At 53.4% G+C, this 27,271-nt stretch overlaps 1 protein-coding gene across 2 annotated transcripts in view; it reads right to left on the reverse strand.

Annotated features, from left to right (window-relative positions):
* The window catches only part of B4GALNT3 (beta-1,4-N-acetyl-galactosaminyltransferase 3), a 150,258-nt gene that overhangs the window by 17,982 nt on the left and 105,005 nt on the right, over nucleotides 1–27,271 (reverse strand). Inside the window, exons 3-7 of one of the 2 annotated variants that reach the window (XM_030543086.1) lie at nucleotides 13,840–13,917; nucleotides 4,278–4,373; nucleotides 3,782–3,872; nucleotides 2,632–2,732; nucleotides 2,190–2,257 (exon numbers count right to left, since the gene is read on the reverse strand). In XM_030543086.1, coding sequence (XP_030398946.1) covers nucleotides 2,190–2,257; nucleotides 2,632–2,732; nucleotides 3,782–3,872; nucleotides 4,278–4,373; nucleotides 13,840–13,917 — 434 coding nt within the window. The remainder of the gene's footprint in view (nucleotides 1–2,189; nucleotides 2,258–2,631; nucleotides 2,733–3,781; nucleotides 3,873–4,277; nucleotides 4,374–13,839; nucleotides 13,918–27,271) is intronic. The other variant, XM_030543092.1, reaches the window with a different exon arrangement.

Below are 27,271 nucleotides of genomic sequence, written 5' to 3' on the forward strand. Positions count from 1 at the left end.
AACCTATCCTGCTCTCAAACTAAGTAAGGTTGGGTCTGGTCAGCTGTGGGATGTGAGACCTCCAGAGGAAGCCCAGAGGCTGTAGGCAGAGCGTGCTAATGATTCTGTACATGGCACTCTTCCCTGGGAGGCCATACTCAACCAATGCTCCCAGCCAGTCCTCTCCATGCCCTCAACGGCTGCAAGGTGAGCCTCTACTTTAAGCTAATGATTATGAACACCAGATTTTTGGTCCCTCTGTTGGGTTTCTTGGCCTTTAGGAAACCTGGCCAGTTGCGAGGTTGAACACTCTGCAAAATGTTGAATACGATCTCTCTCTCTCTCTTTTCTTTTTTTTCTAGAGGAGATTGTTGGATTCTTTTATTTTTGTGTTTGTTTCTTTAGGAGAAACCATCTTCTCTCCTCAACATCACAGTTCCCCAAGGAATTCTGGTAGGCAGCCACCAGGGGGAACACTATCACCATTTTAATGTACTCTGGATGCATCTGATAGGGATTCAAGCAGTTTTATAATCTAGCTTCCTCACTTTTAGGTCTCTTTCCCAATATTGCCACCCTAAAACATTCAAAAATCATGACGTTAAAAATATATATTATTTTTATTTCTCTTCTGGTTTCTGAGCCCTTAGGGTACGTAGATTCACTCAAATCACATTTTCAAGCTTTTCTCCACAGTCATTAAGGCTAGAAACTTGCTTTTTTCTTAAGGAAAGTTAGGAGTCTCATGCAGACACAACTCCAGAAGCTGAGGTTATCAGTAAAATATCAAATACTGCAGAATTTGCAATAACATTGCAAGAACTGACAACACTCTTTTCTCGCATGGTGGATTCTGTACAATTTGTCATCTGCCGGTGTCATGGATGCCCAGAACAAAGAGATCTTGGGGCACATCAGGGTTTACCAGGTCTGGGATTATTGGCCTTGGCCTTTTAGTAGGCCATCATAAGCTCCTTGGTCTCTCAGCACAGTGGCCCAGTGTGGTGGATTCCCATCTCGGCCAGTGTAGAGCTTTGCATTTCAATTCTTGTTCCAAAGCAGGGAGTCCTGCATCAAAATTCCACGAATGCCTCAGAAATAGCCTCTGGCCAGCTAGTGGCACACTCAGAGCATGTCTACACTTACCTCCAGAGCGATCGATCCAGCGGGAGTTGATTTATCACGTCTAGTGAGGACGCGATAAATTGACTGCTGAGTGCTCGCCCGTTGACTCCGGTACGCCACTGGAGCAAGAAGCATAGGTGGAGTCATTGGGGGAGCGTCAGCAGTCAACCTACCGTGGTGAAGACACTGTGGTAAATAGCTCTAAGTACGTCGACTTCAGCTACACTATTTTTGTAGCTGAAGTTGCGTAACTTAGACTCACTTGGCTCCCTCCCCAGTGTAGACCAGGCCTCAGACAATGCACTCAGTGGGCACCATAGAAGCTCTATACCAGAGATGATTGAAGTTGCTCGCACTGGAAGTTACATGTGACTAGGAACCAGGACACTGAGAAGTCTTATATACAGTGGTCAATGACTTCTAGCCAGAGAACAGAGAATAAATAGAGGGCAAGATAGGCCACTGGATGTGGAACCTGGGGGGTTGTCAGAAGGCCTGGGAGGACCAGTAGCCATTGGCTACTGTGTTATGGCACTAACCTGAATTCACACTAGAGAAAGGGAGGGAAGGGGGCTCATTCAGAGTCTGCTGTATACCCCAACCATGCCACCTACCCTGAGGAATGTCACCAGCAACACATGACTGGGGGGTTGTGTCTGGATAGGAAGCAAGTTAAAGGGAGAAGTCAAGCAATAACTTCAATTCAATTGCTTCAATTCAAGCCCTTACAGATAAGAATGAAACCAACCACTGGATCCCAGCCCTGCATTCACACTCTGCTAGTAGGGAATTAAAGAAAGAAAAAAGGTCCATTTTGAAAAGAAATTTTTTAGTGTTGAACCCCTCCATGTGATTAAGATGACCAATCAGAACTGGGGGTGGGAGAGGAGGGGAGGAACAAACAGAACACAAATGAAAACCAAAACCGGTAAATGAAAAACAAAATGGTAAATGAAAATCTTTGTAATTAGAGACACCAATAAAGACAAACCGCAGGAAGTTGTTAAGTTTGGGACCAAATCCAACATGTGTAGATAGTGCTCTGAGCACTGGGGGAGTTGCAGCAACCCTTCCCGATCACTTACCTCACAGGCTTTGATTGCTGGCTCCGGAATTTCCCAAATTCCCCTGGTGCAGTCCACTCCTTGCCAGTCTGTGAAAGACAGAAAATTCCCAGGTTTAATGCACTTCTTCACCCAGGTTCCCTGGTTAAGGTCCAGCTGTGGGGATTGCGCCCATCCTCCTGGGAAATCTGACCAAGAGCTCCATTAGCTAGAAATAGAACCAGGTCTGTTGATTACAGCCCAGGACTCCAGCAGCTCGGGAATAAGCCAAGCTGCCCCAGATATGCCATGTGGTGTAAATCCTCCATTTGCGGGGGCCTCCCACAGTTTGATCAGGGGGACAGCTTGGCTATTCCAGTTACCCTTTCTTCCTCCTGAAATACAACATAAACCATGAGGATTTTCATCCCTGCCCAGACATATTAGAACCTTGACTACAACAGCCATGCAGCATGCACTGTACCTTGCCTACACTGGCCAGCAGCTGGAGACCAGAGGTCTTTTCATCTGGACTCAACCAGAACTCAGCATTGTCATCTGCAGCAATAGCAAACTCAAAGTCCCCTGCCAAGAGATTTCTGGGATTAAGTGGTGCTCTCCATTAACAGGATCTATACACAGATAGAAAAAAAGCTTCCACTCCTAGAGAGGGGTAGCCTGATCCCCTCTGATGCAGCACTTTCCCTATGCCCAACTACCCCTTCCTTTCTCTCTTTCAGAATTGTTAAATACTACTGATGCTTTTAAATCTCATCTTCCTGTTGCAACAAAATGAAGATTGTCTTCTTGCTCTCTACTTAGTGCAATTCCCCATGCCATGCAGTTTGGCTGAAATCTAACAGAGGGGGAAGCTGAGAAGTCCACATAGATTCTCCTCAGCTTCTCCTTTCCTTCCCGAGTGTATGTCTGGGAATGTGCCCACAGAAGCACAGAGGCAGGCAGAGATGTGTGGGCTTAGGTGTGCATGAGGCTTTGGAGTGCTGACCAGGATGCATGGGTGGAGGATTTCATAGGGGCTCAAGGGTGGTGTGTGCAGGAGCACATGGGTGGGGGTGGGTGCTTGCAAGGAGGCTGTGCATAGACAGAAGCATGTTAATGGGTGGATAGGGATGGGGTGGGTGGAAAGGGCATGGGTTGTGCGGATGCAGATAGGAACAGTGTGAGTGTGTGTGTGTGCGCGCGCGCGTGCCTGTGAGGGTAAATGTGTCTGCTGCAGGAGAATGTGGGCATGCATACATGTGTGTATAAATGCTGGTAGGTTGTGTGCATATGCATGTGTGGACAGCTATGTGCTCATGGGGAGCATGCCTGAGCGTGCATTTGTGTATGTGAATAGATGTTGTGTATGCAGGAGTGTCTGGTTTGCTTGCTCAGAAATTACATATCTGTTTTCTTCTGTTTTCTCCCTGCCCTCCCCCCAGTGAAAAGCCTGCACATATTATCCATGCCAACCAGTCTCTGTTGGAGTCAGAGCTGGACAGTATCCCTGGCTCCTGGCTAGAGAGCCGTCAAGCTAGGATTGCCTGCATGAGAGCGTTTCTGTTCGGTCTCAAGCAAGGGAAGGGAGGGCTGGGGCAGCATGACAATCCTGATCTGCCATGACACCTCCTCACCATCAGCGAAAGGATGCAAATAACCGAAGAGACGGAGCCCATAGTTTGTCCATTTTGGTGACGCTGCCAGTTTCTTCAGTGTGGTTCGTGTCTAAAGGTGGAAGAAAGAACAAAAGTAACGAAGTGGGATGGGATTGGGAGGTATCAGTATCAGACGGGAGGGGACTGACAAAAGGAGAGAAGGTGAGGGGGGCCAATGAAGGGAATAGGATGGACGGAGGGGCAGGTGGAACTGAAGAGGATGGGAACAGCAGGAGAGAGGGCAGTATGGGCAAGGGAGGAGCAAAAGGGAAAGAAGTGCCCAGGAGCAATGTCAGGAAGATGGGAATGGGAGGAAGAATGAAAGGTAGGCTGGGGAGGGGAGAGGAAAGGGAAGAGGAGGAGGAGGAGGGGCAGCGAGGGCACAGTTATGGGAAAGAAGAGGAAAGGAGGGGCAGTCTGGAGTAAAGATGCTGAGTTGTGCAGGGAAGGGGATAGGGAGTCAGTGTACACTCACATGGGGGTACAGTGGGAAGTGGAGGTTTCTTCTGAGCTGCTCGATGGAGCTGCCACACCAGTCCTCAAACACATGGAGATTGACTTGACCCTGGAACTGCAGGAACATAGAAGCACAAGGAGAGATTCCCATTAATGGCTGCATCCCTCCTGGCTCCTCATAACTCTGCAGCAGAGCATGTCATTTGAGGACCCTGTGCGTATCATGGGAGAGGGTGGGTGACACTTGCCATTACTCTGGGAGTCTGTCTTACAGCAGCTGGCCACTTAAGGGGGGATGGGTTCAGCTCCTCCCCCCTGTGACCAACCAGCTGCCTCCCAGCTGAGTCTGTGGGGCCAGACGACAGAGGATAGTCTGAAGAGCACTTGATCCTTCTGGAGGCCAGCAATTGCTCAAGTGAATAGATGACCTGGGAACAACTGTCCATGTTGGACTGAGGAACCACTTCAGATATTTTGCCCAAGTTTTTATTTAATCAATACATTGCATCCTGAGGCAAGGTCCTGAATCAGAGTCCAGTGTAGCATCAATCTGTCCTGGGCTGGTGTGAGAGTGCACCAGCTTATACTCGCTGAAGAAAGAAGGCATGTGGATTGGCACCTCAAAATAAGATGAAATTGAGACAGTTACAGAAAAGACAGGGGCAAAAAAAAAAAAAGATATAGTTGGTGAGATTTCTCTGGTGGACCCTCCTTCCTTTACCTTTTTCTTTGAAAGCAGGAGGAGGCAAAAATACTAGCAACAAGAGCGACTTCTGAAACAACTAGAGAAATAGGTTCCTGGAAGTCTTGCTGGTCCTGGCACAGGCAGGCTGGGCTGTGGGTTACTGATGTTGAGGTCAGAAGATAAATGTGAATGGGAAGCCAGAGCTGCCAGCTGGGAGGAGTCAACTTGAGTGGCCAGAGAGGTACCATTTCTGAAGGGAGAGACTGGGCAGTGTGCTGAACCTTGAGCAATGAGCAGTCTGGCTCATATCCTTAGGTAAAAGCTGCCATTTTAGACAAATTGGGTCTGACTCCATAGGCATATCGTCACCAGTTCCACATTGAACTGTTTCCACTGGGACCACACCTGAACGTAGTGGCACAACAGTTGCAGGACCTTCCTACCTGTTGGTTGTGTCCAGAGATGAGTTCTATTGACAGAATCAGGAACCTGGGGTGCTTGCAACAATTTTGGCAGGTCCTGTGTAACTGGACTTCTGAGTCAGGAGCTGACTCAATAGCCTGCCACACAAATCCCCACCAGTACAGGTTAACTGGGATCTAAGTGGAAGACCAACTAACAAGTAGCGCCACAGCTAAAGGGCTAACGAAAGGGAGAAGCAATCCCTGCAGCTGGGAGCTGATCAATAGAGAGGAAAGAAGCCCTGGGAAGGGGTGATGCAGAGCCTGAAGGAAGGCAGAGCTGGTTGCTGCTAGTGCTGCTCCCTGTTTCTCTAGAAGAGAGGAGCTGACTGGGACGTGTATATATGTAAATAGTACTACGGGCGGTGGCCTGACAGAACATTATAATAAACAGTGTGGTGATGATGGTGGCCTGAGCATGGTTTGTATCTAAGACAAGAGAGATTCCCAGGGTACCACCCTGTAACATCTTGCCTGTGGGAAACTCAAAGTTGGGCAAGGTGTTTCTGACTATCATCCATGGTGAGGCAGTGGACAGAGGGTGGAGATGAAGGGAGCTGAGCAGCATGCCAGACCAGGAGTGTCCCACTTGGCAAGGCAAGAAGAGGTGATGCCTTAACCTGGGGAGACCTCTGAAGGGGAGAATGTCTTCGTTAACTCTAGCCATAGAGTTCTGGATGAGCAACCAGCCTCCAATCATTCCCACAACTTGGGGTAGCAGGGAAACCAGTAGTATACTTTTCATGAGGGAAAGCAGGGCACATCAAAAGAATGCTCACTAATTGGGTGCTATTTCACCCAAGTGGGTAGGCTGGGATCCCCTATGAGCACCTTGTCTCCTAGGCTGTGAGCAAGGTGTATCGAGTCACAGTAGTGGAAGGGTCATCCCAAGATCTACTTTGGATGCGTGAAGATATAACATGTAGTGAAGGCATTGACTTTTGAGGACTGGGACCTCAGAAGTGGGTGATGGCCCTGAGAAAAACAGGGTCTGTGAACCAAGAGAAACAGTCCTCAGGCCTGAGAGTAAATGGGGGAGAACAGCGCTGGTTGTTAACTGAACCATGTCAACCCCAAGCACCTGAAGTGAAGCAGGAGGACACATGGGTCCTATCCTAGACTGGGGATGTAGAGGACTGGATCTATAGGCCAGTACAAAGTTGGAGGCGGTGTGTGGGGCAGATATGACACTGATGGCAGCGGTCCAGACAGCTACTGAGCAAACCAGTCTAGGAGTAGATGAGAAATCAGAGGAAGAGGGTTTCTATGGCTGACAAGAATAGGGCTGAAGTCTGCACAACTTAGCAGCCTACCGACTCAGATGGCAGAGTGCTTGCAAGAGCTGGAAGAAACATGCTCGTCCAGGAATAAGGTTTGGATGCAAGCCATAAAGAGAGCAGGAGCTGGTTTACCTTGGAGTAAAAGAAGAGAACAGTGAGCAGCACCAACCCTTGTTTCAGGACGAGGAGCTAATGAAGCTGGGCACTGAAATCCTGCTGCAGAGCCAGAGCCTGGCAGAAAAGGATGAGACATTAGTGACCCTGGAAGCTGAGTTGGCTGCTTTAAAAGGTAGAGACTGAACTCTGGGTGAGAGTACTGAGAGTAGAACTTATCCTGGGACCCGGCAAAGCTCTTGGGGCAAGATATATCACAGGGTGACTGGCTCTTCTAAGGGGAGACTAACCAGCTGCCTCTCAGCTGAGGCTGAGAGGCTTGGGGCCAGGGGATAGCCTGAAGAGCATCTGATCCTTATGAAGGCCAGCATAAGCTCAGCTGAGTAGGTGAATTGGAGGGAGCTGGTAGGCTGGTCCTTGGGTCAGACAAGGGGACTGGGAGAAGTGTGGGAAAAGCCCCTGGGAGCTGTAGCCCATATTGGTCAAAAGCACTATTTTATTTTGATGTTTTGCCCAAGTTTCTCTTTAACCAATAAAATTGTACCTTGTGGCAATGGCCTGAAACAGACCGGCTTGGCATCAGTCCTTCCTGAGCTGGTGAGAGAGCCCACCAGCTTACAGTCAGTGCTCCCACTACCGCTCCTTGTGAACTGTGCTCTGTGGTCCTGCACATAAAAATAATCTCTACGCACAAGAATACACACACTTTATTCACATCCACTGCTCTTCCTACCTGGTTTCTCATCAGCACCCACCCTCACCAGCTGAGCAAGAAATGCTCCTGTGATGAGCGCTCCACTTAGTATGACCAGACAGCAAATGTGAAAAACTGGGACAGGGGGTTGAGGGTAATAGGAGCCTATATATAAAAAAAAAAATAAGATCCAAAAATCAGGACTGTCCCTATAAAATTGGGACATCTGGTCACCCTAGCTCCACTAGCTCTGCCTAGGTTCAGGGTTTGCATTAGAACCAGCTGTATTTCGGCCATGAGCCCATTGTCTCCTCCTTTCCTCCTCTGCTGCCTTCCCACAATGAACGCAGTACTGCCTATCAGAAGTAAGGCTACAGTTTAATTCTCTAAGGTGATGCTAACTGAACTGTTCAGAATTACAGAGAGGAACAATAAAGAGGGTCCAGGGCAATGAGTTTCCTCTGGTGAAGGATTCAAAATCCTTGGAAGGATCTCACTGTTGGGTACTTGGGAATAAGCAGAGCACTATGATAGAAAGCATCTACTATAAAGGTAGTAAAGATGGAATAGATCTCTGCTTGAGGTGAACAGACAAATATACCACACAGTTATATACAGACTGAGGCCCAATGAGCTTAACGCTTTTTCTCAAGGCAGGTAAGTACTGTTATCCCATTTTACAGACAAGGAAGCTGAGGCCCAGAGAGTTTAAGTCACTTGCTCATGGTCTCATGGCAAGTCAGTGGCAGTGTCTGGAATAGAACTCCTGTCTTTTGACAATGGGTGCCATTTTAACTACTAAGTAATGTTGTCTTCTCATTCACTTTCTGGGGAGGGAATCACACATATCTCTGCACTGTGTGCAGGAAGTACACTGCAGTATAAAATGCCTCTTGCACAAGAGCACCCAGAGGCTGTGGAGAGACTGAGCTGTTCCTTTATTGCTCCACAGACCCATATTTCATGGATAATAACACAGCTCTGTAGGCTTTTCTCTGGATCCAAGACCTCAAAGGGCAGCTGAGACACCAGAGCAGGACTTAAGTATGGAAAGCTCAAAAGACAGTGACTACACTTGCTCAGGTTATTGTAGGTGAGACACAAAGCAGGCCAGTCATGGTACAATTCACTTCTGAAGGAAGTCAGATACTGGATTTAAAGAGGCTGGAGGACCAATAGCCCCATTTTAACTACTTTATAAGTTAAGTAAAGTGCACTCAGATTTCATGCTCCAGGGCATAAACTGACCACTGCTGGAATTGCCTCACCCCTACCTACACCACTGAACAATTAAGTGCATCTTTCAGGGTGAGGTTGACCTTTACCTTCCTTCAAAGCATCAGATGTCAGCCACTTCCAGAGAGACACTATAGCTGAATCCACAGTCTGATCCATCGCATCATTGTCATTATTAGGACTGTAGCAATGCCTAGAGACACCAGTCAAGGATCAGAACCCCCTCTATGCACAGTAAGACAGTCTCTGCCCTAAATCTAGGTTATTTTAAGAAGCAACAGGTGGAGGAGAAGAACAGATGGGGGTGGAGGAGAAGAGGTCACAATAAAGAGAGTTAATCAGGATATCTGATTAGACAGAGCAGTTGTTTGGTCAGGACTGCAGGAGGCAGCATGAGAGACTAAGACCAATGGCCTGATATGGCACAGCAAATACTGTAGGACATATTCTTAGTAACACTGGGACCCCTTCATACTCCTTTGGCAGTGTAAAGGGCCTTTAATATAAATGAGAATCTGCCCCTAAGTCACTATGATCAAAGGCAGCAGAGCAGGGCTTTACAAGGTGACCTGAGGGCAGCCTCTGGTAGGCCCAGCTGTCAGGAGCTGATGGACTGGCCTCCCTTTGCTGGGCTCATGGCCATGAGAAAACATAAAGGTAAATAATGGTAATTCCTAGCACAGCAGTGCACAGGTTCAGAGTGGCATTTCCAAAGCAGCACAGTTCAGTGGTGCCAGAACTGGAGCAATCCAGTTTTACCTATGGGGAACAACAGGAGCTGCACAGACCATGTTTCTCCTGGATGTGGAGCAGAGGAACGTTATCAAACAGACAAGTGCCGGTTGCTGAAGGCGCTGCAGGAGGGAAATCTGGAATTGGGCTTTAATTTTAGGTCCTTAAGAGTCATCAGCACAGCAGCTGAGGACTGAAACCATATAACCCTTGTTTTCTCCCAGCCTCTCCAGCTCAGGTCACCACTCCCTCTAGGAAGTGGGTGAGAAACTACTTTGGCTGCCATTGGGGACAGTAGAATAAAGGAATCATCGTTGGCGCTTGTCACTGTATATCACAATGGCAGGCAAGTATCACAGTCATTCCCGTTTTACATATGGGGACACTGAGGCAGAGAGAGGCCGACAGTCATATTTTAAGACGTGGCTTCTGATTTTGGGTTCTGAGTTGAGGCCTCTCAGGCCTGGTTGTCAGTGATGCTGAGCAGCCTCCATTTGCACTGACTCCAGTAAGGCTGTGGGTACTCAGTACGTATGAGAATCAGGCCTTAGGTGTAACATGTTGAGAACCCAAGAAAGTGGAAGCTCTCACCATCAGTGGCAACTTTGGAAAATTTTGGCCTAAGTGATTTCCTAAAGGCCGCACAGCAAGTCACTGACAGAGCTAGGCATAGGACCCAGGAGTCCTGACTTCCAGTCCTGTTTCCTAGCCACTGAACCATGCCCCTGCCCAGCCGTACTACCAGCCTGTTCTCACCTTTAGAAAATCCCCATACTGCTAAGGATTATTTCCCACATACCCCTGAGTCTCCTACCCAGTAGAGGACCCCTCCTGATGTGAAGTGTAGAACACTCCCTGAAGCTGCATCCTCTCTGGGCCACAATGAGGAGAGGTTGTCATAACAAGATCATCTGTGATTCCCAGTTAAGAGAGCTCCATTTGTCTCCCAGGTCTCTCCCCACTACCTTCCTGTCTCACTGCCTCTACTCCTCTTCCATTTTACCACATCCTATGGAGGTGCTTACTCTAAACATCCCCTCCCAGAATCAAAATGGCTATAGGAGTATGGCCGAATCATTTTCACAGTGCACAGGAGAGTGGGCGCAGCAGTCACCTACAATAGTACTAGCAGAATTGGCACCAGGCATAAAAGGAAATTGTTCAGCAAGGATGGTTTATCGCAGGCCAGTATCACCCTAAACTAGATGTCAGGCTGAAAGGAAGGGGCTCCAACTCTGGAGGTGAGAGGATCCAGGCAGTATGTGATCACAATAAAGTAGCATTTGCAGGGAAGGTGGGGAGCAGACACTCCCAGTTTCACGTGTTGAATTAGCGCTGGCACATTTGAATCCCTGGTTTTATATTAATAGGCTTAAGAATTTCCACTTATTCCAGCAAGAAGTTTCAGGTTATCAGCACCCAGCCTCACCTGGAAAAACTACCTCAAGGAAGAGGCAGGTTCAGACATAGCTAAAGTTCCTGTGCCTGTCTTCCTCTATTCTGAAAGCACCACACTAGGGGCTCACCACAAAATAACACTTCCTTCTAGAGTGACAATGCCTGGGGAAGAAAAGCTAAAAGGGAGCAGAGATGAGAGACCCACATAAAGTACTGCTACACACACAACCAGAAGCAATGTGAAGGGACACAGGGGCAGGGTTACAACCCTTGAGAGGTGACTCCCTAGATTGTAACTGGAGCAGGAGGGAAGGAAAGGCCTTGCCTAATTTAATCTTTGATGGCTTCGTGTTTCAGGGGCAAATCAGCTGCTTACAATCCAAAGAATGCACAGTCCTGGGGAAGATAAACTGGACAAAAAGAGAGTCTGAGCCAGAGAAGAATGGAGACATTGTGCTGACGATTAGAAATTCTGTAAGACGAGTTTATAAGACTCTTCTGTCTCCTCACAGCAGCCCTTGCCCCTCCTCTCGCCTTCATGAGCTCCCTTGACTGGGTGACATTCAGGAGCGAGCAGCTGGATGTTGCTGCAGTGTCTTCTGAAATGCAAGAGGGGGGAAAAAATCCCTCCCTCTCTGCATTGCACTGCTGCAAAGTCACTCAAGCCACTTTAATTATTCAAGTTTGTCAGCAATATATATCACCTGTTCAAACAAAGCCTGGCTTCATGACCTGCAGGAACTGCCCCTTCCCTCCTCCACCCCAGCACAGAAATCAGGCTGCAATTATGTTCTTATAGATGTCTTAGAGTGGACACAATAGGATCACAGATCCCATGTAATTAATTTGTGCAGAGTTAAGCCTCTAAAACTGTCAACAGGTGATTAACAGGAAAGCAAGCAGCTCTCTAGTCCTATCTGTTCCCTCAGTGGCTGTGTTATACAGGCACAGTGTAAACAGTAACACTCAGTGACTCAGATGACTTCAGTGACACATTTACACAGGTGTAACGAGTAGCTAGATTTGACCCTTTGGGTACAGGGACTGTGTCATGACCAACACAGGGGCAAAAAATATAGACAAGGACTGGGAATTGGTGAGAGAGGCCCTCACAGGGAGGGAAGCAGAGCAGGAGGAACCTTATGGGTGTGGGGGAGGACAACTGAATTGCTCACCCTCCAATTTGATTATTGTATCCACCAGTTTTCTCTTGTCAGATACCTAAAGACTGAACGCCCTTTGGGGCAGGGACTGTCTTTGTTAGGTGCATGTACAGTGCCTACACTATGGGGGCCCAATCCATGACTGGGGCCCTCTAGGAACTACTACAATAATATTAATATTAACAACAATAATCCTGTCCCTCTCTAATCAAACCTTGCTCTTCCTCTACAGCTCTATCAGAGCAGCCTTGCTACACAGCAGAGCATGGTTTTTACAGAGGGCCATAAAGAGAATGACACAGGATGTCCTGGTCCCAGGCCCTCACCAGCCATTGGTGGGGTACTGCCCTCACCAGGGCTGAGGCGCTCTCCCTTTGCTTTGCATGGTGCAGCATTGCTTGGGGCTCTCTACTTGTTTCCTATTTGGCAGCACTGCAGGAGGAGAAGGTTTATGCCTTTGCTCTGTGCTTTGTCTGGCACAGCACTGCACAGGGGAGTGAAATTGTCTCATGTCTGACATGGTGACGGTTGGCACTTGCCCTGCTTGTGGTGTCCTGCCTCTCCAGAGTACAAAGCACATGCCACTGTCACACTTCTGTTACTGCAAACATGCCGAGCAATGGGTCTTCCTAAGACAAATCACACAGGCACCAAAGCTGTCACCAGAGACAAGCATGCTTCACATTGTTCTAAGCCATCGCTGGGAATTAGAGTCAATGAGCAAAACCCTATGCTGGCCAGGGAGGCACAAATGCCCATCACTGATGCTGTGGGAGAGGAGAGAAGAGGGGTTAGACATATCATGTGCATAGCAGCAATACCAACCGTGACATCCTGATGCCCTTCCGACAGTAGCTGCTCATGAGAGATGCAGCCCTGAGGCAGGGCAAAGTGCGAGGCACACAACCTACCACTGGGACAATGCCACGCAGGGGAAGGACTACATCAGACTCAAGCTGTTACCAGTCACCATAGCAGTTGCTTGCACAGGAGAACACAGTAATGATCCATCTTCTAGACTGGTTTTCTGTAGCGGACAGTGGCCACTACTGAATGCTTCAAGGAAAGCTTTAACTCATCATACCCCAAGCTGTCCAATGCTATAGCCAGTGGGGAAATTCCTTCTTGCCTCCAGCTGGTGATCAGCTTATGTCTTGAAGCATCAGGACTGTAGTTTGTTTCCTAGCTAGAGCAACTGCAGAGGCCATTCTAATTTGTGTGCATGTCCAGTCAGCTTTTGGAACTTGCTAAGTTAGCAAAACACCCAGTGGTTGGTGCTTCTCTCATTATCAACTTGCTGCATTGCTCCATTATCTGAAGAGAAGTAGCACGATAACGGGAGAGTGGAGGGAAGAGTAAATGAGGCATAAAAAACACAAAGGAAATATTTACTCAGGTTCTCAAAGGTCACCTGAGAAGGTCTCTGCTCACCAGAAGGGTCAGTGAAGATAAAGGGATTGGATAACAGGCAAATACTAGAACAATAGCGCAGTGTGAGGCACTTACATGCCACAGTCATGTAGTTGCCTGTTGAATTCTTTGTATTATTTCTCAGCTATGAACAAACATCACCTTTAAAGGGGAAGCAATTTGGCTGCTTTCTAGAGGCTGAAGGTGGATTCCTGGTGCCTTGGTGGCTGGGTCAGAAGCCAGATTTCCAGGAATCTAGGGATTCCTGTATTTCCAGATTTTTTCTTTGGTCTGCAGAACCAAAACTTTCATTAAACAGGGATGGTGGTGGGAGACACTGGACTCCCAGAGAAGCAGAGGTCTCTAGTTACAATCCTCTAATAAGAAATGATTCCAGAAAACACCAACCTCTGGGATCCAAGAGATGGAGATTTCCCCGGCTGGATAAACAGACCTATTCCTCGCACCTCTTTGCTGCTCTTGGTTCTAAGAGACATGGAGATAAAAGAAAAATAAATAATCTTATAAGTGACTGATCACATACACACAAGGTAGAAAAGCTTTCACAAGTCCATGTGAGCACGGGTACTGGAACTGGTCGGGCAGGGGGTGCTGACACATGCTCTGGTATGAATGGTTTCTATCATATACGGGGTTTACAGTTTGGTTGAATGGTTCTCAGCATCCCCACTACACAAATTGTTCCAGGACCCCTGCATGTGAGCAAACAGCAAGTACCCAGCGGCTTCTAAAAGGCCACAAGTAGTACTGGGTAGGAAAATGTCCTCCCAGCCTGGAGAATTTTTTGAGACTGATAATTTTTCCAATCTTGAATCAGATTGAAAAGTTGAAATTGCAAATTTGCACAAATCAACAACCATCGGGAGGGGAGGGGTATATTGGTGTGGGTCAGTTGAACATTTCATTTTGATTTTGACCTTTTAAATTTTGTTTGTTTGTTTTTACTATAATTAGCTTAAATTTCTAAACAGTCATTTTGAAAGCCCCCCTGCCCCGCCAAAAAGGGAATTTATCATTTAAACAACGTTGAAATGATTTTTTTCCAATAATATTGCATTTTTTCCTCCCAAAACTTGTCAAAGTGAGAAATCCATCAAAATTAATCTTTTCCCCATGAAACAGTTTTGGTTTTGACAAATCAGCATTTTCCCAATGGAAAAAACATTGTCAAAAAATTCCTGACCAGTCACAGGTGTAGTGAAACATAAGCACTCTCTGCCTTTGGGACTGATGACTAAGGTTTTGTCTACACTACAGAGTTGTGTCGGCAAAAGTTTTGTTGACGATCAAAAAGCACTATAAGAAAATTGGTACTGCATGTTCATACTTCACTCTCTGTCTGCAGAGTGTGCCCACACTTGGGGCACTAACATTGACACTGAGAGCTGTGCACTTTTGATGATTATCCCATAAGTTCAGCTCAACACCTTCCTCTGCTAGGTCTTGTGGAAAAGTGAAGTGGATTGCAGCACATCATGGGTCTGGGCTCAACATCCCATGATGCATTGCTTTCCTTCCAAGCATTCCAGGTGCTTCTGTCTTTGGTCTGTGGCATTTTTCAGTGGCCCTTGTTTGCTGTTCGTCCCACCATCTCTGTGTGAATGGATGGATCCTGAACTGCGCTCCAATGCTCTTCTGTCATTAACACATCAAGGATGGAAGTGCAGTTTATTGTGAAGTTCCCAACTCAACAGGATTCACAGTTGCCTGATGTGCTGTCTGACATGGATAGGAGCAACATTTGATAACTTTTGGCATTCACAGAACCGTTGCACATGGTGGACTGTCACTTTTGGACTGAGTGGTGGGATTGTATTGTCATGTAGGTCTGGGATGACAAGCTGTGGCTATCCTCCTGGAACTGTGTGCAGAGCTCACCCCAGCTCTGCGCCACAAGGACACCAAAATGCGAGCTGCCCTCTCAGTGGAGAAGCACCTGGTGATTGCATGTGGAAGCTGGTGACTCCAGATTGCTACCAGTCAGTCAAAAATCAGTTTGGAGTCAGGAAGTCAATCATTAGGCATGAGTTAAAGCAAGTGTGCAAGTCTATTAATCGCATCCTGCAAAGAAGGACCGTGACTCTTGGCAATGTGTGTGAAATAGTGGATGGCTTTTCAGAAATGGGTTTCCCTAACTACGGAGGGGCGACAGATGGCACACATTCCAATTTTGGCACTGAACCACTTTGTAATGGAGTACATCAATAGGAAGGGGTACTTCTCCATGGTGTTGCAGGCAGCTGTGGATCACCACAGGCATTTCACTGACATCAAGGGTGGTGTGGGTCCAGAAAGGTGCATGACGCACGTATCTTCAGGAACACTGGTCTGTACAGAAAGCTGCAAGCGGGGACTTTCTTTCCAGACCAGAAGATTAAAGTGGGGAATGTTGAATGCCCAAAGTGATCCTGGAAGACCCAGCATACTTGTTAATGCCATGGCTCATGAAACCTTACATGGGAAACCTAGATAGCAGTAAGGAGCGGTTCACCAATAGGCAGAGTAGATGCAGGATGACCATGGAATGTGCATTTGGTAGATTAAAGGCGCACTGGTGATACCTTTACGGCAGGTTAGAGCTCAGTGAGGATAATATTAACATGTGTCACAGCCCTGTGCCGTATGTTGCACAATATTTGTGAAGGTAAGGGTGAAAAGTTTGCTCAGGGGTGGACTGCTGATTGCCTGGCTGCTGAATTTGGCTATTAGAGGGGCACAGGGGGAGTGGGGGCAATTGGAATCAGGGAGGCTTTGAGGCAACACTCTGAAAATGAGAACTAGTAATGTATATTACTATGCTCAGGACTGCAATGCTTAACGAAATTGAGTTTTCCTAGGAAGTACTTGTGATTTTTGTGGCCTAGGATTCCAGTAAGCAAATGATTAAACTGCTTGTGTATGTCTTGCTGCTGCCTGCTATCACATTTTTCAGGGAACAAATAAAGATTACTTATCATTCAAAAACTTTGCTTTTATTGCACAGAAAACACCACCACCACACACACGTTTGTTGGGAAAGGAGGTACCAAGGAAGGGCTGACTTTCAGAGCTGTGCAGAAGTCCAGCTATCATTTGGAAAAAAGTGTCCATGGAGTGGAATGAACAGGAAAGTGAGAAGTCCAGGAAAGCAGAAAGGAATACTCAGGTGGAGTTTGGGGAGGGCATGGGAAACAGTTCTGAATGTGCTGAAGAGGAGAGTAGGCAAACATCTGCTCAGTCTATAGTGTTATGAGGGACTTCAGCATCTTAGTTTGCTCCTCCATTACTTTAATCATCCTCTTAGTAGTGTCCTTAACAAGTACAAATTTTTTTTTCCGGTCCTGCCTTTTGATTTCCCTCCACTCCATGCGTTCCCTCTTTTCTTCATCCGAGTATCGCAGCAGCTCCCAGAACATGTCCCCCTTGTTCCATCTTGGGCGTTTACTTACGCTCTGCTGGTGTGTAGGGGGTGCCTCTGAAGGCCACATCTGCAGAAGCACAAGGAACAATACACAGAAGCATGATTGTTAAGTACATGTACAGCATGGAAACAGTACAGTAAAATACACCTCTAATAACATACCAATCACTTTACACTGACCCTTGACAAGCACACACGTCGAACACCTCAAGCTTGGTGAGTTTACCCTGGGACAGAGAGCATTCTACATGAGGAGAAAAGCAATATGAAAAGGTTGATGGGCAGTTGCCTAGGGACAATATTCTAAATTTTCCCACCCTTTTCCACAGACAGGGGTCATTGTACCAGATACCTCACTCCTCAGGGTAAGCAAGGAAGCAAGAGTACCTCTAGTGCACAGTTGTGGCTTCTGACCCAGTCCCTATTCTGCTCATCTGTGTGCTGCTTTGGTCCCTGTGCAAGTGATTGCAGAATGGCACGGCAAAGTTTCCTTCAATGGAGGAAGGAACAAAGCAGCTCTCCCAAGGAACCTTTGGCAAAGGATTGCTGGGTACCTCCAGGAAACTTTCCTAGATATCTCTTTGGAGGATTCCCGTGAGATCTCAGTGTGCATCAATACCCTGTTCCGCTGTACATCTTAGCTACTCAAGGAAATGTCCAGCACACAGAAACACAGCCAGCCTTGTACATTTCTATGCCCTCAACCCACTTCCGCACTTCACAAACCAAAGCCACTTACCAAGTGTCTCTTCTCCTGCTTCTTGTTCGCTGGAGTATGACTGCCGAGACTGGCTAGACACCTCCAGAGTGGAGAACAGCTCCTGACTGGACACACCACAGGGCAACCCCGCAGTGGGCTCCACATCATCGTCTAATTCTGCCTCTTCTTCAATGACTTTGTCTTTTGGGCTAAGCCCACTTTCCGCCAGCTCCAGGATCACTGAAGTATCCACGAGGTTCTTGGCACTGGAGGTGGGGTCGCCACTGAGGATAGCATCCAGCTCCTTATAGAAACGGCAGGTGCTTGGTGCACACTGGAGTGACAGTTTGCCTCTCTTACCTTCTGGTACGCATGCCTCAGCTCCTTGATCTTTGCTCTGCAATGCACCGTGTCCTGATCATAGATCTCTTCGCACAAGCCTCGAGAAATCTGCCTGTAAGTATTGAAATCCCTATGGCTGGAATGCAGCTGGGACTGCACCACCTCCTCTCCCCATATACTGATCAGATCCAGCAGCTCTGCAGTAATCCAAATGGGAGAGTGTCTGCTGTGTGGAACCGTCATGGTCAGCTGGGAAGGTGTCATGTGAGCTCTCCACGCTGAGCAAACAAAGCAAAATTCCCGGGGCTTTAAAAGGCAAGGGGCAGATGGTTGTTTACCTAGCTGCAGGGCAGCAGAATTGAAACTGGTGACCAGAGTGGTCAAGATGGGCATTGTGAGTCACCTTCTGGAGGCCAATTAAAGCGATAAAATCATTGGCGCTTTGTCGACAAAACTTTTGCACAAAAAGCTGTAAGTCCCTCGTTGAGGTGGTTTTATTTTGTTGCCAAACCTAAAGAATTTTGATGCCAAAAGTGGCACTTCAGCGTGTACACCTTCACTCTTTTGCTGCCAAAAGCTGCCTTTTGCCAACAAAACTGTGTAGTGTAGACAAGGCATAAGCTAATTAAATCCATTTTTTCATGTCTCAATATCAGTGACATCATAACAAATTTTGAAAAGCCTTCACGATCCATCACTAACTTCGAGCACTCAGCAGCTGACCTTACAGTGATCAGCCACACAACATCCATCCATCCATCTCTTCGCAGATCATGCCGTACTACGATGACCCTCCACCATTCCTTCCATAATAACTTTCTCAAGGTTATTTCCATCTCTATGCCTAATGTGACCAAAATATAGAAGTTTGAGTCTGTTGATTTCCAACACCATGGTCTGCTTCTCTCCAGTAACATTTCTACATAACTAGCCTGCACTGATCTAGTCTCTACTCTCATTCATGTCAGCTGAGAGACCCAACTCCCTTTGTCCCCTTCACAAACTTTGAGCTTGTACCTATTGGGTGTCTGGGAAGTGGGCGGGCAAAGCCCGCCCACTCCTAAAGGATCCTCCCCCAGCCTAAGGGGAGGAACCACAGGGCCACAGAACCCACTGAGTGCGGGGGACAACTAATAAAAGAACAGTGACCTCACTCCTGTCCAAGGGTCAGAAGGAGGGAACCTAACGGGGACACCGAGCAGAGAACCCCGGACAGCGCCCACTGCTCCTCGAAGGCGTCAAGGGAGCCAGTGGAGGCCGCCCAGAGGAACTCCGCCCGGATGCGTGATCGGACCATGGAGCGGAAGCAAGCCCCACAGTCACCGGAGTCTCCATCGGCCAACCTCCCCTCCCTGGTTGCATGGATGGCCTTTTTTGCCAGGGCGAGGAGGAGGTTGACCAGGAGGTCCCGGGACTTCGTGGGGCCACGGATAGGGAGTGCGTACAAAAGGAGGTGAGGGGAAAAGTGTAACCAGAAACGTAAGAGGATGGCTGTGAGGAGCCGGTGTAGAGGCTGCAACCTGGCGCACTCTAAGTAAACATGCGCCAGGGTCTCCCTCACGCCGCAGAAGGGGCAGGTGTCCGGGACAGGGGTAAACCGCGCCAAGTACACGCCCGTGCTCATGGCCCCATGGAGGAGCCGCCAACTGATATCCCCAGTGGGCCTTGGGACCAGGGTGGAGTAGAGGCTGGCCCACCGGGGCTCCTCACCCTCCAGAGGTGGCAGGAGGTCCTGCCACTTCGTATCAGGGTGGGACACGAGGGTGAGGAAGTGAAGGGTGTGGAGCATGAGCGTGTAGAGCTGTTTCCTCAGCGCGGTTTGGAAACGGACCGGCTGCAGGTCGTGCAGCCGGCTTGCGGAGAAGGGGCGGGGGGGCCGGTCGGGCCTATGGGGCAGAGGCCCGATGAAAAGGTCTGGACGGCTTGGGGTGGGGGGTGGGCGGGGCATGCCCTCCCGCAGGACCCGGTCGAGGTAGGCCCGAGCAGCGGGCGGCAAAGCGGACTCCACCTCCTGGAGTACCCGCCGGGGAGTGCAAGGTCTGGAGAGCCCCATGCGGTGAGCGAGCGTCAGGGGATCCAGCCAGCCTCCCCGGTCGTAGTCCAGGAGGTCTCCGACCCTGGTGGCTCCCACCAGGACCAGCCTCTGGCGCACCGCGGGGGACTCCGCCACCTGCACACGAAGCTGGGGATTGTGTAGCAGGGGCTCCGCGAGGAGGTCGGCCCCCTCGGTGGCCGCCATGGACCTGGTCGCAGAGAACAGCTTCCAGGTCCGGAGGAGGTCCTGGTAGAAGACCGGCAGCCCGGAGAGGTCTCGCGGAAGACCCCTCGGTTCGACATAAAGGAGCTGCCGGTCGTATCGGAGCCCTCGGAAGCGGCGCAGGAAGGTGTGCCCCAGGGCTCTCCACGCTGGACTACCCGCACCATAAAGGAGCCTCTGCAGTGCTTGGAGGCGGAAGACGTGGACCTGAGTGCGCAGGCACTTCAGGCCCTGCCCTCCCTCCTCCAGGGGCAGGTGGAGTACCCCTGCAGGGACCCAGTGCAGTCCTGGCCAAAAGAACTCCAGAACCACCTTCCGGAGGTCGGCCAGGAGTCCCGGGGCCGGGACCAGGGTGTTGAGCCGGTACCAGAGCATGGACAGGACCAGTTGGTTGAGCACCAGTGCCCTCCCTCGAAGGGAAAGGCACCGGAGGAGTCCTGTCCATTTCCGGAGCCGCTCCGCCACCCTGCCCTGTAAACTGTGCCAGTTCTCCGGCAGAGACGGATGCGTGGCGGAAAGGTAAACGCCGAGATAGAGCAGCGGACCCGCGCTCCACCAGATGGCCTGAAGCGCGGGTGGGAGGGAGCCTGCCTGCCACCCGTCCCCAACCACCAGGCCAGAGCTCTTGACCCAGTTGACCCGGGCGGAGGAGGCCGCCGAGTACACCGCCTGGCAAGCCTCCACCCGCGCCAAGTCGCCCAGGTCCTGGACCACGAGGAGCACATCGTCGGCGTACGCCGACAGGACCAGCCGCAGCTCCGGCTCTCGAAGTACCAACCCCGTCAACATCCTGCGGAGGAGACAGAGGAAGGGCTCGATGTCCAGAGCGTACAGCTGGCCCGAGAGGGGGCACCCCTGCCGCACTCCCCGCCGGAAGCTGACCGGTTCGGTCAGGGTCCAGTTGAGCCTGACCAGACACTCTGCGGAAGCGTACAGCACCTGGAGAAAACCCACAAACTGGGACCCGAAGCCCAACGCTCGCAGAGTGCCCAGGAGGTACCCGTGGTCCACCCTGTCGAACGCCTTCTCCTGATCCAGGGACAGGAAGGCGAACAACAGACCATCCCTGCACCCAAGCTCTAAGAGATCCCGGACCAGATAGAGGTTATCGAAGATACTATGGCCCGGGATGGTGTAGGTCTGGTCTGGGTGGATCACGACCTCCAGCACGGACCCCAGCCGCAGCGAGATGGCCTTGGCGATGATTTTGTAGTCCGTGCTGAGGAGCGAGACGGGACGCCAATTCCGTAAATCGCGGAGGTCCCCCTTCTTCGGCAATAAGGCGAGCACAGCTCGCCTGCATGAGAGAGGGAGGACCCCGCCCTGCAAGGACTCAGCCCAGATGCTGGCCAGGTCTGGGCCGAGGACGTCCCAGAACACGCGGTAGAACTCCACGGTCAGCCCATCCATGCCCGGAGACTTGTTGGTGGGCATGCGACGGAGGGCGTCCGAGAACTCGGCCAGAGAGAGAGGCAGCTCTAGCCGGTCCTGGGCGCCTGCGCTGAGCGTCGGGGGACCGTCCCAAAGCACTCTGCAAGCGGCAGGATCGGTCGGATCCGGGGAGAAAAGGTGCGCGTAGAAGGTCCGGGCCCTCTCGCACAGCTCCGCCGGATCCGTGAGGGGGGTGCCATCCTCCGCCAGAAGGCAGGTGACGTGCTTCTTGGCCCCCCTCCGTTTCTCCAGGGCGTAGAAGAAGCGGGAGCCGCGATCCATCTCCCGAAGGAGGCGGATGCGGGAGCGAACAAAGGCGCCCCGAGCCCGATGGTCCTCGAGGACCCGGAGCTCCTCCCGCTTCTCCTGGCACGCTCCGCAAAGGGATGGATCCTCAGGGCTGGCGGCCAGACGCCTCTCCAGCTCTAAAACCTCCCGTTCCAACTGCCCTATCGCCGCATCCCTCCGTCGGCTGACACCCCGGGTGTAGTCGCGGCAGAAGAGCTGGGCGCACACCTTCCCCACATCCCACCAGCGCCGTGCCGAGGGAAAGGCACGCCGCTGCCCTCGCCAGGCCAGCCAGAACTCCCGGAAAGACGCCACGAAGCCCGCATCCTCCAGCAAGCTGTTGTTGGAGGTACCAATAGGCTGGCCCCGGCCTCTCCGCACTGAGAGAGGCCGTCACGGTGACGAGGTGGTGGTCGGAAAGAGGGGCCGGCCGGACGCTGGAGGACTGGGCCCGTGAAAGGTGGAATCGCGACATGTAGATGCGGTCCAACCGGGAGTGGCACGACCGATGGGCTCCCACCCAGACATAGGTGAACATAGAGACATCGTCCGGGTGGTGGTCGCGCCAGACGTCCACCAGGGAGTGATGGTTGACGATCTCCCGGAGGACGTCCGCGGCGGCCTGGCTCTGCTCGGTCCCCGAGCGGTCCCGCTCCTCCAGGATGATTTTGAAGTCCCCGCCCAGGACCAGGCACTCACGAGGATCCAGGGAGCCGAGGAAGGCGGACGCCTGCTGATAGAACAGCAACCGCTCCGGGGCCGATGTCGGGGCATAGACGTTCACGAGGTTCAGCACGAGCCCCTCCAAGCGGACCCGGAGGTGCAGCAGGCGGCCCGGCACAGCCTCAGCAACCCCCAGCACTTCCGGCCGTAGGTCGGGGGAGAACAGGGTAGCCACTCCAGCACTACGGGTGGTAAGGTGGCTGAAGTAGACCCCGTCCCCCCACTCCAGCCGCCAGCTGGCTTCGGCGGCCGGATCCGTGTGGGTCTCCTGCAGGAAAATCACAGAGTACCCCCCCTCCCGAAGGAAGGAGAGCACCAGGCTCCTGCGGAAACCCATCCTACAGCTCCGGGTGTTCAATGTGGCAAAGATGATGGGCGCCATGAGGAGGGCTGGGGGGGATCCTCACCGGCAGGGACGCCCACGGTCCCCAGTGGGCCGCACAGCAAACCGTGACCCACCCCGAAGGTGAGCAAGGAGTCACGGAAGCCGCGGACCCGCTGATAAGTCGCGGCACTCTGCTTCCCGGTCCTCTTGCCCTCCCCCATGAGGGCCCTCGCGGCCCGGAGGATCTGATGGAAATCCCCCCAGCGCTGGAGAGCAAGCGCCACCTTGTTGCGGGAGCCCCTGACATCTTCCAGGAACTCCCGCAGCTCCTCTCGCAGCGCGTCGGGGGGTGGGGCCCTGGCCCCTGGTGACCCACTAGCGGGGCTTCTGGGACAACCTCGTGGCCCATGGGGACGGGAAGGCAAGGGGCAGACTCCCGACGTGGCGCCCGATGGGCCGGCGCCACAAGGTCCGCCACAGAGCCCGGCTCGACGGGGGGCGGCGGAGGGAAGAGTGCAGCCCCTAGGGGGTTGGGACAGCAAAATGTAAAGGCCGCCCTCTGGGGGTCACCCTCCGGAAAAGGGAAGGGGACAGCCCCAGGGGCGGCAATAACAGCAGGGGCAGTGGAGGGGACAGGGACGGGGTCAAGGCCAAGGGCGGGGCCGAGGTCAGGGATAGGGACAGAGGTGGGATCCGGGACCGCAGGAGCTAAACCGTCAGGAGCATGCTCCTCACGGCCAGGCGCGGAGATCAGAGGGGCAGGGAGGGGGTCCCCAGCGATGCCGGGCTCAGGCTCGGTGGTAGGCGCGCTAGCCACGGCATCGGGAGATGGAACACCGTCGGTGGGGCCCCCGCCCGGGAAGGGATGTGGGTGCTCCGCACCACCGAGGGATATCCCCGTGAGCCCGTCTCCCGGCCGTGGGGCACCGGCCGGCGCCTCAACGGGCTCGGCGGCCGTCAGCGGGGCGCCAACCACGGCCAGGCAGGGCGGGGAGTCCAGGGGTCCCCCGGAGGCGGGAGCGGATGCAGCGGCCAGGAGGAGGGAACACGGGGAGAGGGGAGCTGGGGTGAGGACGGCTAGGTCGAGGCCCGCTGGCGGAGGGTCATCCTCCCCCTGGGTAACCGGGGTCAGACCCAGGGCCTCGATATCCTCAAATATGGAGGGGTGCTCACCTCCCACCACCCCGGGGTCCTCCCCGCTGGAGCCGGAGGCAATAAGCGCCCCGACTGGTGCAGGGGGCGCAGGCGGCAATGGAGCAGGGGGGACCAAATCCAAGGCCGCCACAGAGGGGGGTTGCAGAGGAGGGACGGTGGAACCTTCTGGTGCCGCCACGGTGTCCCTGGCCGGAACTGGCGGACGGGCCGACCCCGAGGGCACGGCGGAAGGCTCGGCATCCGTGGCCCCCTTTCTGGTCTTACAGGGGGCTCCCGCATCAGGTGGTAAGAGCAAGGCTCGAGCCTTCCGCTTGCCCCGCCTACCCTGGACCAGGGTCCAGCCCTCCATGGCGCCGCTCGCGGGCTGGGTGTCAGAGGTCGGGTCAGAGGGCAGGGTTGGTGGGTCGTGGACCTGGAGGGGCACCGGTGAGACAGCGGGAGGAAGGGAAGATACCCCTTGGGGAGGGCCCTCTCCCACGCCCGGCAATACCCCCGCCACACCCTCCTCCACAGGCCCCGCCAGAGTGCAGGCAGCGGAGGCAGGGCCCACCCGCTCGTCTGGGCATGCCGAGGGAGGTACCCCTGCAGCCCGAGCGGGAGCAGTGATGGATGGAGGAGGAGGAGGGGCGGCCCCGGGCACCGGGCGGTCAGGGGTGCCGGCGATGACGGGGCCGGCACCCTGCCGGGGCTCGGTGGTCCCGGGCGCTCCTCCGAGCCGAGCCAAGGGGCAGTCCCTCCGGACGTGCCCCGTCGCCCGGCAGAGGTAGCACCGGGCCTCCCCCGTGGAGTAGTGCACCCGGTAATGGGCCCCCTGATAGGGGACCAGGAAGGACCCCTCGAGCGCCTCTCCGCCACGTGCCGCCGGCGGCAGTTGAAGCTGCACCTGCCGGCGGAAGGAGAGGACGTGACGGAGGGCGGGGTCCTTGCAGCCCAAGGGGAGAGGGCTCACCACTGAAATGGGCTTCCCCAGGGTAGAGAGGACAGGCAATAGGGCGGCATTGGGGAGGAAGGGGGGGACAGAGGTCAGGGTGATACGGACCCCCAGGTCCTCCAGCGGCTCCAGGGGGACGAACACACCCCCCACCGCCAGGCCCTTCTCCACCGCCTCCTGGGCGGCGGCCTCCGAGGCAAGGAAGAAGACGACCTTGCCATACATCTTGGAGGCCGCCACGATGGCCGTGGGCCCCACCACCCTCGCCAACGCCCGCACGTAGGTCTCCACGTGGGGCGAGGCGGGCACCAGGAGGCAACGGACGCCGTGCTTCCTGGTCAAGGTGGGGAAGGGGCCCCGGCCGCTATAGATGGTAGCGGAGGCGGCGGCCTGGGGAGATGACGAAGCGGCAGGCGGGGGGGCCGCCGCCACCTGGGCATATGCCCTGGGGGCTGGGGGAGGGGCACCCGCAGAGCTGGTGGAGGGAACAGCGGGGAGGGGCACCGCGGCCGGTGGTGGGGCCGCGGCAGAGGGGACAGGCTCCGCCATGGAGGGCTTAGGTTTCCTAGCGGGGCCCTTTCCCTTCTTCTTGCCCTGGCCCTTCCCGCCAGCCGGAGGGGGTCCCCCGGAAGCAGAGGGGGCGAGGGACGTGGCGGCAGCAGAGGTCACCCCTGCACCCGCCGCTGCCGGCGCCGCAGCGAGAATGGTGGCAGGCGGTCCGGCAGCAGTGGCAGCGGTAGAGAGTGGGGGGGTCGTGGAGGGAGCAGGGTGGGCGGGGGGGACAGGGATCGTCCCAGGGGTCCCATCCGCTGCGTCCCCCGCCATGGCAAGTGGGGAGGGAGGGGAAACACCAGAGAAAGGGAGGGGAGGGGAAGAAGGGCAACCACTCCTCTCCGCTAGGCTGCAGGCAGGGGAGGAGGGTGCCAAAATGGGGGGGGGGGCAGATAAGGGGTCAAGCAAGGACTCGGGGGCGGGGATCAGTCACCAGACACGGGAGGGAAAACCGGCTCCTCCAGCCGTACTAGGGGAGGGAAGGGATACTAAAGCAATTGGGGGGGGTGCAGTGCCAGAGGGGAAAACTCAAATGGGGGGGCACAAGCGCACGAGAAGGGTACAGGCGCACGGGGGGGGGCTGAACAGGGCGAAGGGGCAGTAGGGAAGGGGCTCAACAAGACTGGGAGTGGGGCAGAGGGACCAAAGGGCCGGTTGCGGGGCTGAGGCAGGAGAAACAAGGCTACAAAGGGGCACGGGCGGGGCAGGCAAACAAACTGAAGCTGGGAGTGGATGGGCAAAAGGCTACAAGGGGCAATGGGGCAGGCAACAAGGGGAAAGGTTGGGGGGTCTAACACGGAGGGGAAGGGGTCAGGTTGGGGAGGGGGTGGGGGGGTGCGTGCACCCACGAGCACTTGTGCAGGGGCTAAAGGTTTGGCTGGCTGCTGCTGGAGGCCCAAACGGTGGAAAAAGGGCGTGGCTGGCCAGGCAAGCAGCTGAGTCCCAGAGGTGGGGACCGAGGCAGATGGTAAGCAGTCCGTGGGGGTGGTGGAGGGGGCAACGGTGGTGGTGGGGGTTGGGGGGGCACGGATGGACCAGGGGGCAGGCTCCACGCCACACCCCCTGTGCCCCCACAAACACAGTCTACACCCCCACCACTAGAGCACAGTCAAAAAGTCACTCAGTTTCTGAGGGCCCCCTCCACAGTGGTCTTCAGGGTCTACCCGTGCGCTCCCCCAGCAGCCGGTGGTCCTCTCAGGCCTCAGGCGCCTCCAGGCTCCAGCAGCTCCCCAGGCAAACACAGCTCCAGCAGCAGCGGCTCCTCCTCCAACAACCCAGGTGGCCAGGCAGGAAGGACCCCACGCAGGTGGTAGCAGCGGTGGTGGTGGCGGCGGTGGGGTCCTGGCTTCTCCCTCCGGAGGTGGAGGAGTGGGGGCTGGCCCACAGGGCCCCCCCACCCCTCGCTCAGCAGCAGTAGCAGCAGTCCAGGAGGGGAGCACTCCAGCTAGCAGCACCAGCAGCAGCAGCCCAGGAAGGGAGAAGGAGCTCCAGCCGGCAGGGCAGCTAGAGAAGGAGGGGGAGCGCTCCAGCCAGCAGGACAGCCCAAGCAGACACAGAGCGCTCCTGGGATCAGGGGTGCTTACCCTGCTCCTGCCCTGAAGGGGTAAAACAGCCCTGGCAGAGGGCTGGGGCAAGGAAAAAGCTGGGCTGAGTGGGGAAGTGGCCGCAGCTGGGCCGTGCCCCAATCGGGCCACAGCTGGCCTGTATAAAAAGTC

Source organism: Gopherus evgoodei, chromosome 1, assembly GCF_007399415.2.
Source record: "Gopherus evgoodei ecotype Sinaloan lineage chromosome 1, rGopEvg1_v1.p, whole genome shotgun sequence".
In the NCBI taxonomy this organism is placed as follows: Eukaryota; Metazoa; Chordata; order Testudines; family Testudinidae; genus Gopherus; species Gopherus evgoodei.